Raw genomic sequence first — 17,301 nt, 5'->3', positions numbered from 1 at the left:
GAGAGAGAGAGAGAGAAAGAGAAAGAGAACGGGCGGGCGCGCGCTGCAATCATCTTCGGCCGAGCCGAGTTGAGTTGAGTCGAACGGAGCTATCATTCGCACATTTGCAAACCAACTTGGCGAACGGTGTGAAAATTACAGGCGCGAGATGCTCTCTCGCTTGTCTTGTCCGTTGGGCACGGCCCTAGAAGAGACGGGAAGATTACGGGCACTAAACCTCGTGTGGCCCCCATCGAGCAGAATGCTGCGCTGTCTCGAGATCCAGATATAGGTACAGGTGCGCGAGAGGGCACGGGTGTGAGATGCACGCCGCGTGCGTACGTATACACTACTGTTAAAAGTGCGTTTTACTAGCGGGAGGTTCCCTGGTTAGCCTTCGTTAGACTTACTTACCTCGCTCGGAGTTCGGATCTGACTGCTGTTTAGAAGAGGGCTGATTGTATCGCGTTCATGATTCGCGTGACGCCTCGCCTCACTGACGATTGCTGGCCATTGATTTATAAGCTGATACGGACTTTGTTTGGCCAGCTTGATGAAAATCGGAGGGATGCAAGGTTGACGGCGTAATTCCGGGGCGGGCAGATCTATCATGAATTGTTGGACGTCATGCTGAGCTATTGATTTGGGGGGATCTGAAACAATACGAAACATAACAAACTGAATGTTAGTAAAACATAAAAATGTAGGATAAAAATTACTTTATATTATATTTTTTAAGTGTATTGAAAATGCATATGCTATGTTAATGACAGTCACGGAATTAAGATACAACGAACATTCCTTTAATGTTTTCTAAATAGCTTTGTATTATTGTTAAGAAAATGTCATGGGCTTAATTTAAATGAGACGTGTTCAAGAAGATTCTTTAAATTCCTTCCAAGCTAGCAGTTCTGATCGATTTTCTGATTCTGATCGATCAACCTGCCGGTCCAGTCACGGGCACAAAAATTAACAAAGGCTCATCTCTCGTTGACTAATGAACCATCCTTCTCGAATCGTTGCTTGTCCTCTTCGCTTTTCACCTTGCGAGACGGGGCAGATTGAGTATCGAAGCACGAAACGTGGTTTCGAGGGTCCAGTGACGAAGCGAAGACAATTTGTCAGCGAGAACGGGTACCTTTCGAGGGTCCTCATGCTCCTTCATCAAAGTCTAGGTATATCGTATCTTGCGATCCTTGCGATCCTACGAAAATATACCGAGAATAATGGATCTCGATCAATGACTCCTCGCAGTTTCCCTACAGACTAATGATCGTATTCATTCTCGAGTACAACTTTCTTTTGAGGCAAAAGGAAAACAGCAGGTCCCTTAACGGTTTCCTTGTCCTTCTCCGCTGCTATTGCCAATCATGACCATCCTGGCAGGTACTATTATCCCTGATTACGCTCCTTTCATTTTTTTTGTAATGTACGAAATTTCTATTTCTTTTCGTGTTGCAAACAATGCGAAAAAAACGATCAAACGAGACGTATTCTTAAGAAATCCCGCGAGATTTGCAAATAGGAAAGAACTTAATTATATTGAGGGTAAAATACGTGATATGGCATTTATATTTTTCTATATCCATGAGCAATTACAATCTTGAAAGCGCGAGAACGTTAAAGTAAATGAAACGTATACGAAGTTCAACACGAGGTAACTATTCCGTATACGATTGCTTAAACTGCAACATTTTAAAATTTTAACATTAAATCGTTTATTTGTGCGTCTTCCTCTGGAGAGAAATTATTGCGATTTTATTTAACATCCGAATTTTGCAAATTTTGTGGGCGGACGCGAAGGACGATCGTGCGGTCGTAAACTCGCGACAAGCATTCACCTTTTTCTCCGTCGACACTTCTGGTGCGGAGAATAAAATCGTCGAAGCGTTTATCGCCATCCTCTCGTATTCCACGTGGCGTTTTCGCATTGCCGAGCTACCGTCAGGCTCCAGCAATGTTTAGCGCGAAATTTTACGCACCGATAACTGCGCGTTTCGAATTCATTAGAGCGCGCGAAATGAATTCACCGCGTTTGCAGTATATATTCTCGCTAGAGAGGAGCGTGAAAGAGAGAAAGAGAGAGAGAGAGAGAGGAGGCAGGGCGGGATTTCATCGTGCCAATTAAAGCAGCTCCCGCGTGATACCGCTTTTCCCTAAATCTGTCAATGATACGAATCGACAAGGACGAAAATCGGTAAATGGATCCCACGAGCGTAAGCTCTCGATTCTGCAGCCGGCCAATTGCATCGTTTCGATCAGCGACAGCTTGTTTTTTCGCGAATTCTGTTCTATAATAACAACACTTTGGTTGGGGTAAGGTTTCCTGAGAAGCAGGTGAATCGTAAAAGTAAAAATAATAAGGCGCGTCTATAAAATTCTTGTTGTACATTTGTCGCGCGCGTATCTCCTTCTTGTTTTAATCCATCTAAGTGCCTCACAATCACCTGTTTATTTTCTTCTTTTCGTTGCTGGCGCGACAACAGAAAAATTCTTAGAATCCTTCGAGTGTCTAATCAGGGGAAGAGATCAAAATTTATCTGAATAAACATTTCCAGTTTTGTTTCTCTAAGAATTACCGACAAACCAGACCCGCCGAGCTCAATGTTCTCAACATTACGTATTCCTTAGATCTTCATCGCGCTCGACTTAACGAGCCGGACAAAAAGTAGCGGAGCGTTTCTAGCGCGAGAAGGAGTCTAGGAGCTCTTCCTTTCGGAACCTGTTCCTAGTTCACGAAGTGCCTCGTTCCGGCTCCTTCGGGTCGAGCGAGAGAGGAGCGCGCGAGAGAGGGTTCCAGCTCGGTAACGCGAGACCGTAAAAATTCTTTTGTGCGGGGCCTCCGCGTCGTCGTGCGTGCACGCGTGTATGTTCTTATTGGGTTACAACCCCTTTCTCCGTACCGTACCAGGGTACGGAGGAGAGTCGTAAACCCGCTGTAAACGCTTCTAAACGGTCTCGCGGTTTTACGATGAACCTGGCTGCGCCGAGCCGGCGCGAATGTTTACTCGCACCGATGGAAATTTTTACCGCGTCTCGACGGTAACGAGAAACCTTCCGGCAACCGATTTTTCGACCTCGCACATGCCGCGGAAAGTGCACGCCGCGGCCGCGCATGCATTATGTATTCCGCGCCTCGTGGACGTATTCGCGCGCTCTGTTTTGCATTGCAGTTCACTTCGACATGTGTGACGCCGAGTTGGTTTTTGCGTAATTTTATCTCCTTCTCCCGCACGAGTCATTTCGAAATAGCCGGATTTAAAATATGTCGTGGTTGGAGTCGCGCATGGAATAAATTTGCAAGGAGAACGATTGAAAAATTCATCGGTTCTCATCGATCGATTCTTTAAATGTTGCTGTACGAGTTGCTACTGAATCTAATTTAAAGAAATATATACACATACGTAAAAGAGAGCGGCTGAAAGATAAAGAAGCATAAACGTTTTTTATCCCATTTTCTACGAAAATCCATTGGATCCCTTCGTCACGTACGAGCTCCACGCTCCTGCACATCGGGCTCCTCGTTTCCCCGAAACTCCTCTCCGTAACCAGTTTCTGGTTCGCTTCCATTAGGCTGCTTAGCACGTAAACATAGCCGCTGATCTCGTTTAGAGAGGCAAGACGACAACGGCGCGGCGGCGCGGCGGTGTGTCGATCGTGCGAGCGAGACCCTTTCTTCCCCGCCTCTGCTCGTACCATTGTCGGCAATTAGGCCGTCTGTTCGAAACATAATTAACGCTGGCGGCGTTAATCAGGCCGCGAAGGTGTCGAATGTGGCCCGTTCCAGTTCTTCAGTCGCTCTCGTGTGAGAGACAAGGATAGGGAAACGGAGGAAAAGAAAGTGAGCTCACGCGGATGTGCACGATCGTGGTCCTATCGACCACGAGAGGGGAAAAGGTGCTTTTAGATCCGCGCCGAGAGAAGCCAATAATTGGCTCCCGGCTCTCGCGAGAATTCATTCCCTCCGCCCGCCGTGTTTCCTACCGCCGGATAAAACCTTAATTCCTTGGCGAAACAAGCGGCCGGATCGCGTCCTCCGGCACGAAACCCCATGTTCCAGCGAGATGGATCGCGAGATTTCGTGTATTGCGTGGCATTCGGTAACGAGCTAACGAGGGGTTATAACAGACGTTCCTTTACGCGCGGAGGAGTATTCGGCAGTTTTTCTGAACCCACTCGCCGCGCCCATGCGTGGCGATACACGCGATATGCGCTTGTTCATCGGCCTATGCTAACATCGCGTTGCAAATTTGCAGAAGGGGGAAAAAAGAAATGTCTTGACGCGTATCTCATTACTGTGCTTCACCCGTCACGAGACATTACTTCCGCCGGGCGCTTGTGTTCACCTGCGTCTTTGTTTCAAAATAAAATGGCCCTTCGTGCTGTGCATCACAGTCGATTAAATAGCCTCTGATAAAGATCTTACGTCTTAACCATTTGGCATTTCACTTGGCATTTAATTCTGATGATGACCAGAGCGTGGACGATGTTCAGAGCGCACGCGTTTACGAATATCTCCTCGAACATGCAACTTGACGGATCGCCCAAAAGAATCTATGATACAATAATAAACGATAATAAAATATACACCATGGGCAATTTTGTATAAACGATCGTTAATTTTCGTTAATATCGATTAAGTTTAGCTCTATCGCACGTGAATATGCTTGAATATTATTCCATTCATAGAGATCGATTTAACGTTGCATTTTTTTCTCCCTCTATTTTCTTTCCCTTTACGACGCGACGTCCAAGCGACGAAAAACACGCATAAAGCTGTACGCGTAGCCGGCGATTCGTTTTACGAACGGGCGTGCGACCGCGTAAGAAATTCGCGGACTCATGCATATACAGGGGGGAAGAGAAGACCCGAGGGAACATCCTGCACGGTATCAATAGCCCGTAGAAAAACTGGTACAATCTTACACGCCGTGATCACCATGATCAGACCGACCCTTCCCTCGCTGACTACCCTTCCGTCGTCGTTCGCTCGCCATTCCGTTCGACATTGGGCATCACCTGGGCCTTTTTGCGCCCAGTCATTGTATTTGCGCGCGAGCGTGCTCGTAATATTAAGCCCGGTATCGCGTCGCGTCGCGTCGCGTCGCGTCGCTCTGGACGTTGATCACCTGTACATGTTATACTAATATATACACTCATAATACACTGTTTAGATTCCCGAAAGGATATTGGAATGCTGTCCTTCATTTGCACCTGCACATTCGTGTTCTTGTATTCTTGTTTAATAATTAGTCTAGTCGATAAAAAAGCGGTGTCTTTAGTTGATATAATGGGCGCATGTGTACATAACGTACGCTCGTGTCCGCAGGAGGCACAGAGTTATTTATGCGCGTCCTTTCGACTTAATGAGAAGTTATTTGTAAGTATTTCGGCGCGGGTCTTTCTAATTAATATCTACAATAAAATACAAAGCGAATGTGTATTAATACCTTTCAACAGGGTGGCGTGAAGAATGCGGTGTATTTGTGTAATTGAACGTGGCAGGAATCATGGGAATTTCCGGGGATGAGAATGCCTAGAAATTAGTAAGGTAGCGCCGGCACGATGGAAATAACATGAAAAGGCTATTTGAAATACTAGAGAGAGACTAGCGTCCTCGACGGAAAAGCCGCCGTCAAAGAGGATCGTAGGGATTTATCGAAATCCGAATCCGTAAGATTCAAGACTGCTGAGGGGGTAAGATACGATAGAGCGAGTTCTTTAAATCGTCTGAGGATCTTGTGTCGGCGGGAGTTCTCGTAAGGATCAAACGATGCCTGGAGGGCACTAGAGAAAGGGAGCGGCTGTGTCGGATCTAGGCTTAGATAAGAGAAAGGCACTACTGTGCTACCATATAGTAGAGATAGGATATCGCCAGAAAAGCCGTTACCCTTTAATAGTTCTTTGTATCCGCTGCGCGAAAGGATTAAAAATTTAATTTGATCTCAGCTATATTGTTTTATGGATCTCAATATATCATATTGTTTTATATACATTTTTATATTTTATATATTATCCGCTATTTTATATATTACACTGAAAAAAAAATTTGCTTACTTTTAGTAAATATATTTACTAAAATTAGATTTACTTAATTTAAATAAATAATGTTAAAATGTAAAACTTATTAATTTGACTATAGTAAACTAAAGCATTAAAATCAGAAAATGTTTTCTTCTTGAAACGTTTACTTGAATCAAATTCAGGTTTACTATATTACAGTGTAATAGTTATTGAAATATAGTAAATGAATTTTTAAAATACTAAATCCGAATCTTTTAATTTTAGAAATGGCACTTTAATAAATATTTACTTAATTTCACGTTTCCAAAGTTATAAAAATAATAAATGGAGCACTTATAAGAAATAAATATTTTCTTTAGTGCAATTTATTACATTTAAGGAAACGCATACTGAAATAAAGTTAATATATTCGACAAAAAAAGGAAAAGAATATTTTATTTGTAAGCATTTTTAACTCGACGGAATCCTATAAGTTCGCAACGACGCGCGACGCTGCTAGGTGGCGTATGATGGGAAACGTTTCTCAAATTTAAAATATATCCAACCATAATATATAAGCAGACTCCCTGCGAGGCGAAAACCACAGAGTCCACTGTCGTAAGACTCGTATATATATAAGTGGAAGAATCCCTTCTCTCTCTCTCTACAAGGATATCTCTTGGCGCTTGGACGCCAATTTATATATGTTTTAGAAAAAATTTTTAAAGTTTTTACTTATAGGTAAAAATAATTTATAGAAAAATTATTTTTTTAAATTAAATAAATATTATTAGAAAATTGTTAACTTATAAAACATAAGATTCATATCTCTATAAATATTGACTATATTGTATACAAAATACTTCTTAAAGTTTATGAATTCTTTATTTAATGAAAAAATGCATTTTGTTAAAAGTAATAAATATAATTAGAAAATTACTAATTAGTAAAAAATAAAAATTATATTTCAATAATTATTAACTGCATTGTAGTAAATACTTGTTATAATTAATTAATTATTTCCTTTATAAAAGAATTATGTTGTTCAAATAAATACATACAGTTTCTTATTTTAAAAAAACGCGTTCACAGTTGCATGCAAACACGCGATTTACTAAAATTAAGCTAAATTTTTTTTATTTTAGTAAATTTTTTTCTCAGTGTACCTCTTAAAAATCCAGAAATAATTCATGTTTTGATAATAAACGTTATTATTGGAGCACTTCTTTAGATTTTTACGTATGCTTATTTGAGATTATAGTAAAAGATGATTATTTTTTACTAATACGATTTCCCACATATTCTTTGATTATTTTCCAAAATTAAATGTGCTTCCGTAACGTGCTTATACATAATACGATAATTAAGTGGGCAAAGTAGCTCGCGATATATTAAGAAAGAAAAGATGAAGCAAAACATCGAGGAAGGCAGAAAGATAAAAGAAAAAAGAAAGAGAGAAAGAGAAAGAGGGAGGAGAAGAAGAGAGAGAGAGAAATTCCTCAACTACTGGAGTAACTGGACCGCTACCGAAATTGTGATAATGGACCAACATGAGATCCAATTAAGGCAGCGAGACGGGATCCCGACCTATCTGACAGGAGCGACCGAGAGCCAAGAGTCCTTACTCTGAGAACGGAGCAGAAAATGTCAACCAAGCGGACGTGTCGTTAGATCGTTAAAATACCACCTCGTGACAGTATTGAAGAGCGCGGGTTCCTCCGTCGCCGAAATCTTGTCCGTGGAGGAGTTGAACGATTCCAGATTTTCGCTGATAAGACAATTACTTTTTCGACGTTTATCATTATTGGATATAATCACGAATATAATGTGATTTTTTGGGAAAAGATATTTCCTTTATATCACATTTGATAAGATGTAGAAGAAATAAAAAAAAATATTTTGACAAAAAAAATACCTAAGATGTAACTTGTAACCGAGAAAATGCATTTGATATTTGCAAAATAGCACAAATCGCGCAAGTGCAGGCATCAAATATTTTTACTTTAAGCATGATTGTGGCCTATTAGTCAGATTAAACGTGCGCCGATGACAGATGGCCGGATTGGTAAAGCACCGAGAGATCGAATTACCTCGGTGTATACCAGTAGCGTGGAATCCGATACAGCGGACAGGCAAAGTAGCCGAAGTCCGTGATAATTTGGCGTACGATGGGGAATTCTATACATGTCCTTCGGTATTGAGCGCTCGTGCGAACGCCAGCTGACACGGTCGCCTAAGTCAAATGAGGCGCCTCGTACGACTGAGAGGAATCTCAATTTACTTGTTCACCGGAGATAGAGTTATCACACGTTGAATATTCATTCGTTTCGACACGTGGGATCGTTCAACCCGTTCGTGTAAAATATGCGTTCAACTCACCGAATTACGCGCTCGCGTTATCCGAAATTAAATCACGAAACGAAATTAATAACAATTAAATAACGAAATTTTTACATTTCACATTAACTTGTGATTACCGCGTTGCTACTGTCGAGGTCGTGAGAGATGCTTGGATCCTGTCAAATTGTGCTCCGATAGTTAATTCCGACTGCCATGGTATCTGTAATAAATTGATGGTAATATAGAAGGTATGCGAGCGAAGACGGTCGTTTTCTTTCGTTTCTATCTGAAATATTCCGGGGGCACGACCTACGGTAGTTTAATTAAAGCGTCGCGTAAAGTTAATTTATGGGAAAAAGCAGCAGCCCATGAAAAAGCAACGGAAGCCAATTAGCCTAGAGCCACTTCATTCGGTCGCGGGGCCCCCTTATCGACTTCTCTCTTTTTTTGCTTTCTGCTCTCTTCTCTCCGTTGTATCGAGGCTCGTTTGTCTGCGGCCGAAACCGCCCTTTTCTTTGTCGTAGTCTCTCGTTATGATCTTTGGGAATGCTGTATGTGACGTGGGGCCTGGCGATACAGCCGCGCCTTGTACACGAAATGGTTCTGATAATTAAGCGCTCTGATTACCTACGCCGGGGAATAGAACACAGTGTTGCGTGCGGAATGACTCTGTCGAAATAAGCCGGCGCGTTTGTGGCCCGGTCGACTCCCGTTCTGACGATCAGTCTCTCGTAACACTGATGTATGACTATAGGTGATTTGACGAGAGTGAGCGCCTGCTTAGGTGCCGAGAAAAATGCGCGGCGCGATGATAATGGTCCCTCGCGAGCGGCCATGCCCATCTAATTATCCACGAGGAATAATTTAGACCGACGACGTCTCACAACTTCATCTCGCGGCGCCGCGGCCGGCGCGACTTCGAGCTTTATTATTAACTTCCGAAATTTTTATGGAGACTTTACGGGAGACTTACTTTCGGGAATAACGAACGCGCTCGACGTGTATCTCACGTCGGACGTGCGGAGGCAATTTCCGGCCCGAGGTACGAATTATGAACTTGTAAATATGCGCGGTTGAAACGAGGCGAAGCGCTGGCTCGTCGTTACTATCAGCGGCCCGCCGCTACCCACCGCCCGTTCTTTTTTCACGCTGAAATCTGGCAAAGGCCAATTTGTCGAGATCATATACAACCGCTCGTAAAATAGAGCACTCCTTCCACCCGGGAGTTGCCCGGAATACCAATGAGATGCAGGCCGCCGGACGCCGTCAGCAACTTCATGGGAACCGAGCAGCAGCAGGCTCCCGACACGACCGACGAACGATGTGCTAGAAGCACAGAGACGCGATTGACACACACACACACACACTCGCAAACTAGGCTCGGAGAATCGACAAGATCGGATCGCCATGTCGGTCTGGACTCTGCCGGCCGGTCCTTTATAAATCCAAAGCCGCAGCTGGCAATTTCAAGCCGCCTCCTCTCTGATGCGCTTCCTGTAGGCGGGAATGAGAGATGAACTGCGGAATCGTAATCGAATCGAGTACCTGCATTGTTTCAGATATACCCCGTTGTTGCGCTGAGCTGTATGATAACCCTGTTTCAATCGGCTCTGTACTTTGAACCGTGATGTATTCCGATGAATCGCGATGTTATCCGTTTGGAGAGAGAACATACGTTTAAGTCACATAGTAATAATGGAATATCGTAATAGAGTAAGAGAGAGAGAGAGAATTAAGAACATTCTTTTAGTTACATTATATTTTTCGCTATATTATACTTTTGATAGAAAAAAAACAAGAGTTTTAATTTATATATCTTGAAAAAGACAGACTTTTTATTTATTTATTTCTATAGTAATTTTTTGTAATGCATATATAGCTTAAACATCGAATTAAATTTCCCACGATTGTCTCGCGATGGAATCCGCCTCCTCAAACTCGCGTGATGTGCGGCATGCAACATAAATCGCCGCATAATAGAATAATTACTAGCTGCCCACGTGATGAACACGGCGAACATATAAAAAATAGCGATGGATGATCTTCTGCCGCCGTGCGCCGTTGAGAACGCGACGATTACGCCGTCTCAATCATTTAAATTAGCTGTACCTAAGCATATATCGCATCATGCGATCGTCGTTCCGGCTGTAATTAGGCGTCGTGGACAAATCATGGCCGCTTTCGATTGCCTACTCGCGGTTCTAGCTTCATTTTCCCATGGACCATCTGATTTACGATCGTGCTTTGGATTCTGGAAAATTATCGCGCAAAATGTGACCGCAGACGTCGCGCCGGAGAGACATTGAGGCGGCTCGAGAATAAAAATTGTCGCCGCTGTGCGTTACGCTCTCACATAAACAACTCACTCGACTACGCTAGAAAATCTCCGTGAATAGGTGTGCACGCCTGTGGGCTAAAGCGGATTAATAAATCTCGCGAAGTTGTTGTGACGCGTGCAAAACGCGGCCGCCAATTTCCGGGGCCAAGACATCGATACGTCAGGTTACCGGCTATGAAATTTTTTTTCAACCACGCTGTCGGGCATAAACTATTCATCGCTGTTTAAGTCTGAAATTTTCATTGGTATGTGCGCCCTCCCTCCCAAGCGAATCGTTCTTTTTACTTTCTCAAACGGCAAAGTCGTAGGAGTGTCGATTCATAAATTTTCTAAAGTTATTGAGACACGCGTGAAATGCGATCGCAAACGACAATGATTAAAGGGTAGTTACGTTGTTAAAAAGCAGACATTTTACGAACAAGGCTAAGATAAATTATACATTTCAACGAGAAATATATGCCTTTTGGCTAACAGCCATTCTCTCGTCATATATCTTTTTACTTATTCTGATAATTTTGGAATTTAATTTTGTTGTAAACTTATCGTTTCAAATTTATATTTTGTTATAAATTTCTTCATTCTTTTTATATAAATTATAACGATGAAAATATATTATACATATAATAACGCAAGGAAAATGCGATAATAACAGGAAATAAATTTCTTTGTAATAATTGGTTACCCTATGTTTAATTATTTGTTTATCGCGAAACATTGGAGGTACATTTTTAAATAAAAAAATCACTTATTTAGCCTTATTTAATCCGTAATATCTTGGCCTTGAAGAACTTGTTATCGGTATCATCTTTTAGACCCATATTTATCGTCGTTACATGAATTTTATATATAAAAAAAGAATCAGATGAAATTTTGGGAATAAAGTTTTATATTTTGAGATACAGATAATTTAATTGATTTTGATTAGAGATCGATTGAGAATATACTCATTGTCAGCTAATTGTAAAAAAACGATTACTCCCCTCTATAAAATTTGACGCTTTTAAAGTCTAATATTATACGATTATTGTGAAATGATTAATTTTCGTAAGCTATAAAAGACACGAATAAAATATAAAATAATGATTCACTCACCCCGTGGTTGTTCCATGGTCATCCGATGCCTCTTAAGACTCCTTCTCTTCTCACGTTCTTTCGTGTTTAATATAACACTCGCGAAAATATCGTGCGGCACTTTACACGGCACTCCCGACGTTAATCGCGATATGCACTTCATTATACGACGATAGAATAACGTAAAAAAAGAAACTGTACAATCCGCTTGATATCCATGAATCTTACTAAATTAACAGAGCAAACGAAATCTTTAACGGCGGAGGATTTTTACGAATGAGATAGACAAACGAATGAGATAGACGTCGAATTTATGCTATCGTTTTTTATTACTGAATTACCCGATCCGGCTATTCTTCTACTCTCGATTCGAAAGTGATGAGCAAGTTACATTTAAACGAAAAATTTAAGTATCGTCAAAGAAATTGTAATATTATCTGCCTGCCGAATTTTATCGCGCAAATAATAATGCGACGAGTTGTGTATACATCTTGTAAACACCGCAAAAACAAACGTCGCATATCAGAAGATTTGCTATCATGAATATACAATAAGATAAATGTATGCGAAATATTTTATTCTATTTATCTATATAACACGTACGTTAATGATTCGATCCTTCGATTCATATATTACTCCACGTTATCAATTTTGAAGTGATAGATAAATTTAAGACAAAAGTTCGAGGCGCGATATATTCGTATCCAAGCATCATTAATTGCGGCGACAGTTATTGGCCGCAAATATCGCGAAATAATTTACAAATAAAATCGCGTGATGTGTTTACTTCGCTATGAATTACGAATGTGTATTTTTAGTCGTGCAGGTAATAATTACAAGATATGACGATATTTTCTTTAATACTTGTGTAATTAAAGCAAGAAGCACGGTAGTGATCGTTATTTCGAAAGATAAAACGTAAAACGACACGCGAATGGGACTGTGGCTTCTCGGTACATGAGCGGTGAAGGGGGAAGTAGGCGGACTACGCACACCGAACGCGCACCGTGCCTACGTCACCCTACCCCCCTCTCCATCCCCACTACTCAGGTTGCCGCGTCACCGCTCACCGCGACGGCGCGACCCCATCGTGACTAATTACTCAACATTCCTGCGAACGACAAGACTCGAGCGGTTAGGGGCGCGGGCTGTTCCGCGTGTCGTCGCATTATTCTTCGTAATACTATAACGACGAATAGTAAGAAACACCAAATGCGATCGTTCCTCATGAATATTTATCAAGTATCGATCCGTGTGATTAAATCCCGCGATTAACAAGCCATAAGCACATTGAGGATCTTCCCCGAGTGATATGTATTTCGCTCTTGTTCCCTAATTCATTCACGTTTGCATGTATAATGTGCATGTACAAATGTTTCGATCCGGGTAAATTTCGCGCATCACGCTTTTAAATCTTCGTCGATTTAAGTATAATTAACAACTTAAGAAAGCTGTGATATATCGAGCGTCCATAAATACGTGTGTTTCGCTGGATTTTTACATACAAGATAATATTGAATTTCGATTTCGAATAACCGCATTTTTGTTCACATTTTTGTTAGCCATCAACTTGACTTGGCGTCGTATTGCGCGACGCATTAGTAAGAAGTTGCCAGGCGTCACTTTTATCGTCGAAAACGAAACTTCGCGGATACAGAGCGGATTAGCTACAAGCCGGGTAAAACGTCGCGACGTATTTGATTAAGCCGATTCGTTATTACTCTCGATTCAACGTCTGACAATCATTGCAAAGTGGCAAAATCATTCGGCGTTCGTAAATCATTGAAACGCGTGTTTCGCGAGACTCGCTCGATCGCAATCTATTATACGGACAAACGGCAAAGTGATCATATTTTTGGATTTCGTGTTCCGTGAACGTTTATTTCCGATGTCAACTCGCATATTTGTCCGCGTTATTAGACGAGAGCTAGTAATTACGCGGAAAACGCGAGCGTATACTATTTAACATTCGATGTATAGAAAGTATAAAAAAGTGTAGCTACGAGCAACAGGTGTAGCATCGTCGCCGTCGTCGCGTCGATCGATAATCGCTCCTGCCGCGTGAAGTTGGTCGCGCGTCGCGCGATTTACGAAGTTTCTCCGCCATCTTAGATACCGTCCGTTGCGTTTGCGACACGTCGCGGATATCGAGTGGCTCGTAGTTTCGTAAGTTATATCGCTCTTTTCGCGTTGTTCGTCGCCAAACGAAACGGCGTCGTGTGTGTCCAACGCCGGGAGTGCCGTTTAAAGTGACGCGCGAGCATTAATAGGCGAGCTAACTTGAGTGTTTCCGCGAGTGAAGGTTGTGTCGGTGCAACGATGGAATCTGAGGGGAGGAGGAGGCTTGGGAGGCATCAGGCGACGGCGGAGCAACCGCGGGTGAGTCTCATTTGTCACTTATACATATATCGGCTGCGTTTGAAAACTTCATTCGGGTGCATACCAGCGTCACACACACATTCCGTCCTTGTTCAATTTTTAGTAAGTAACAAAGATAGAACGACGCGGTGTGCACCCCGAGTAAAGTTTTCGAATGCAGCTATTATGTATTTATTTATACGCTATTATATTGTTTTATGTTATATTATGTTATCGATTAGTGTGCGCAAGTTGCGCGTACGTCGTAATGTATCGTTACCAAAACGAATATCAAAACCAGTCAGCTCGCTACTGCAAGATATTTAAACTATTAAATAAGAATACACCGAATATTCTGATCCTCTTGCATCTAAAATTAATTTCAATAACTAAGTTGTTATTGTATATTTCATACTTCGTTAGGAAACTCGTTACAATCGTCTATGTAAGATAATTCTTAATTCCCTTCGATTAAAAGAGCGTTTTAAAATAGATATTTTTATTTAAATCGTGATAAGCAGATTTTAACTATTAGATGCACGAATTATTTTTGTCTAATATACTAATATGTGATTATCTTTTCGATGCACAAGAATCGAAAACACACGGTTCAGATTATATTTTTTTAAAGGTATTACCTGATCGCGATTTTTTTTTGTAGAATTTATTAATTCATCAATTTTTTTAATTTCAACTTTCAATGTTACACAGAATGTTTTATGTTTCCTTTCAACCAGTTGTTCAATCTGAGGTGATTAATTGCGCGTAGATTAATCTTAGGAAATCGATACGCCCTCGATTCTAAGTATTTTAATCATGATCAAATTGCTCAAATCGCGATTATATCTGGCTAGCGTGACCGCAATTTTATCAGTGTGACGTTTCGTATTTTTGCGGCAAGCATCGTGCGCCAATTGTTTCCTGCGTGTGGATTAATTGAACGATAAAGGAGCGAGCGAGCGAGTGTCGCCGAGCAGATAAAGTCGACGCGCATTCCTCGGTCACGCTGGCTGGCCAAACACAAAGGGAACAGACCTCGAAGCCCGAAGTCACGTTTGTCAGGATCGCGTGGGAGTCTGAGGCCGAATTGGTAGATGAACTGGAAAATTGCTTACACCCACGACGACCGGCGCAGCGGAATTGTCGTAAAATTATATAGGACGGGATGACAAATGCGTCTCGTTTAACTCTCTTCGTTTCTTAATCGTTTTTGTTAAAGATTTTCCTTCTTGAGCTATGACTTACCCAATACGCCCCCGTTCTAATTTTATTGTTAGGCAATTACGGTTAAGTTGTTTCAAATATCAGAATATATATCGCATGAAAGAAGTATAATACATTATTTGCGAATATATAGTTGTGCATTATAAAAGTCTCTACTCTTGCATTTACATCTTTTAACGATTAGGGATTGTAAATTGTAAATAAAATTAATGAAAAAAATCGAGCTTATTTAAATAAAAATTAGAAAGACACGTAGCGAATTAATCCTCACTAGCATTGAAATCGCTGGACCTGAGGCGCCTTAATCTTTGCAACCCAATATACACGGTGTCATGATTCACGGCGCATGCAACGAGTAACCCGATCGTTCGCGTTATCTCGATGGTAATTAGCGCGGGATATAATCGAAACCGATTAAACGACGTCAATAAACCGGTGCCGTCGCTCTAGACTCTAGACAGCATCTGGTGATATGTAATAATATGAAAGGCGTATGCGTGTGCACGTGGGACTTTCATTAATGCTTTTAGAATGTAATCTCTCGATGGGATTAAGGTGGCGAGCTTGCAAGTGGCTTTGCAAATGACCAATATAATTCCACGACACCCGTTAAGCATGGCATATAATTTCCAGGTTAGCTCGCGCTAGAAATTGCCGCTCGCGCTCGCGGCACGTGAATCGGCAATTAAACGGCCGGTTTGTTGTCGCGTTTCACATAAATCCGTGCCCCAGGCGACGCTATCTTCGAAACGACGTTAATCACGACGTTTCGTCGCTAATATATGCCATACGAATAGACATACGCATGCAAAGTCCCGCGGGCTATCGGCGTCGCGAGCGGAGCGAAGAATTCGATGGACCTAATTTATCGGTCTCGAAGAGAAAATAGAATACGCGAGATTATCGAAGCTGCACGCCTCGGGTGTAAATTGAGGCCGTTTTTATCGCTCTTAAAGACGCAAGCAATTATTACACGTCAATTACGCGAACGAAAAGCCGATGTTTTTTTTTTTAATTCAGCAAGCTCGAATTTATCTGACAAAATTTATCACGTTGCTCGAAAATGTTTGTAACGTTGAAATTAGTTTTTTTTTTAATTTTACGCATTACAAAGATATCTTAACTCGTCTTTATATAAAAGAGAATTTGCAGTTTTTATAATTTATTATTAACATTAAATAAGCTTCAACATATTCGATTTTGATATTCTTTTGTTGGAGGAAACTGGTCTACCTATCCTGCGAAATTAATGTTACAAGTCACGTTACAAGTCTTTGCATTTTAGTGATGCTGTCAGACTAAATGCGATATCTTCGCGAAAAATCCCGCGCGTTCTGCGATCGCCCGCGGCGTGGTTAACGATGCGCAACATGATGTCATCGACGTCTCGCTAGCGTACACCCGGATTTAATGTTTGATTCCAGAAAGTGTGCGCAAATCTCGGAGCGTTTTTCACGTTGCGCATCGTACGCGCTTCGCATACCGTGCCCACGCACGTGAGTCAATGCTTTGCAACGGAATATGACGCCAAAGGGCACACTAGGGATCTAGGTGACTCGTCCCTGAGTCACGTCGTGAATGCGCTCGTTTAATAAAAAAGCTCGTTTTTCCGCTACGATTGAAATCGCAAAGCAATTGCGACGAATCGATATCAGTTAGAACTGAAAATGTACAACTATTTTTTTGTGAAATTTATATACTTATAAAGTAACTGGCTTTGCCAGATTATAACGAAGTTTATCGCCACGGCTTTCCCTGCATAGAGAGTCTATTTTCCCCGTAGAGATATGCAAGCGACGTACTTAGTTAATTATTGCCAACAAAGAAGTCGCAAATTGCTTTCGAGTGCGTAACGTGCGCGCGATTGCATGGCCCGGGCTATTATTACCATACGGTTATCGCCTCTGGTCATTAGCCCGCGAGAGACCGGAGAACGAGGCTCATTAATAATTATCTGCCGTACCCTTGGACTCGCCTGGCTAGCCAAG

At 41.7% G+C, this 17,301-nt stretch overlaps 1 protein-coding gene across 3 annotated transcripts in view; it reads right to left on the bottom strand.

Annotated features, from left to right (window-relative positions):
• The window catches only part of LOC139768941 (uncharacterized), a 92,380-nt gene that overhangs the window by 47,604 nt on the left and 27,475 nt on the right, over nt 1-17,301 (bottom strand). For 2 of the 3 annotated variants that reach the window (XR_011717459.1, XR_011717458.1), the window contains exon 2: nt 394-632. Coding sequence is in view for 1 of the 3 variants with exons in the window: in XM_071699614.1 (XP_071555715.1) it covers nt 394-632; nt 11,753-11,774 (261 nt within the window). In the remaining 2 variants the exon portion in view is untranslated. Of the gene's footprint in view, nt 1-393; nt 633-11,752; nt 11,791-17,301 lie in introns of those variants that run through there. The other variant, XM_071699614.1, reaches the window with a different exon arrangement.

This window comes from Temnothorax nylanderi, unplaced genomic scaffold (assembly GCF_030848795.1).
Source record: "Temnothorax nylanderi isolate EJ_2023f unplaced genomic scaffold, tnyl_v1.0 TNYL_tig0002_pilon, whole genome shotgun sequence".
Classification (NCBI taxonomy): domain Eukaryota; kingdom Metazoa; phylum Arthropoda; class Insecta; order Hymenoptera; family Formicidae; genus Temnothorax; species Temnothorax nylanderi.
The sequence above is the reverse complement of the archived record's forward strand: the minus strand, read 5'-3'. Positions and strand labels throughout refer to the sequence as shown.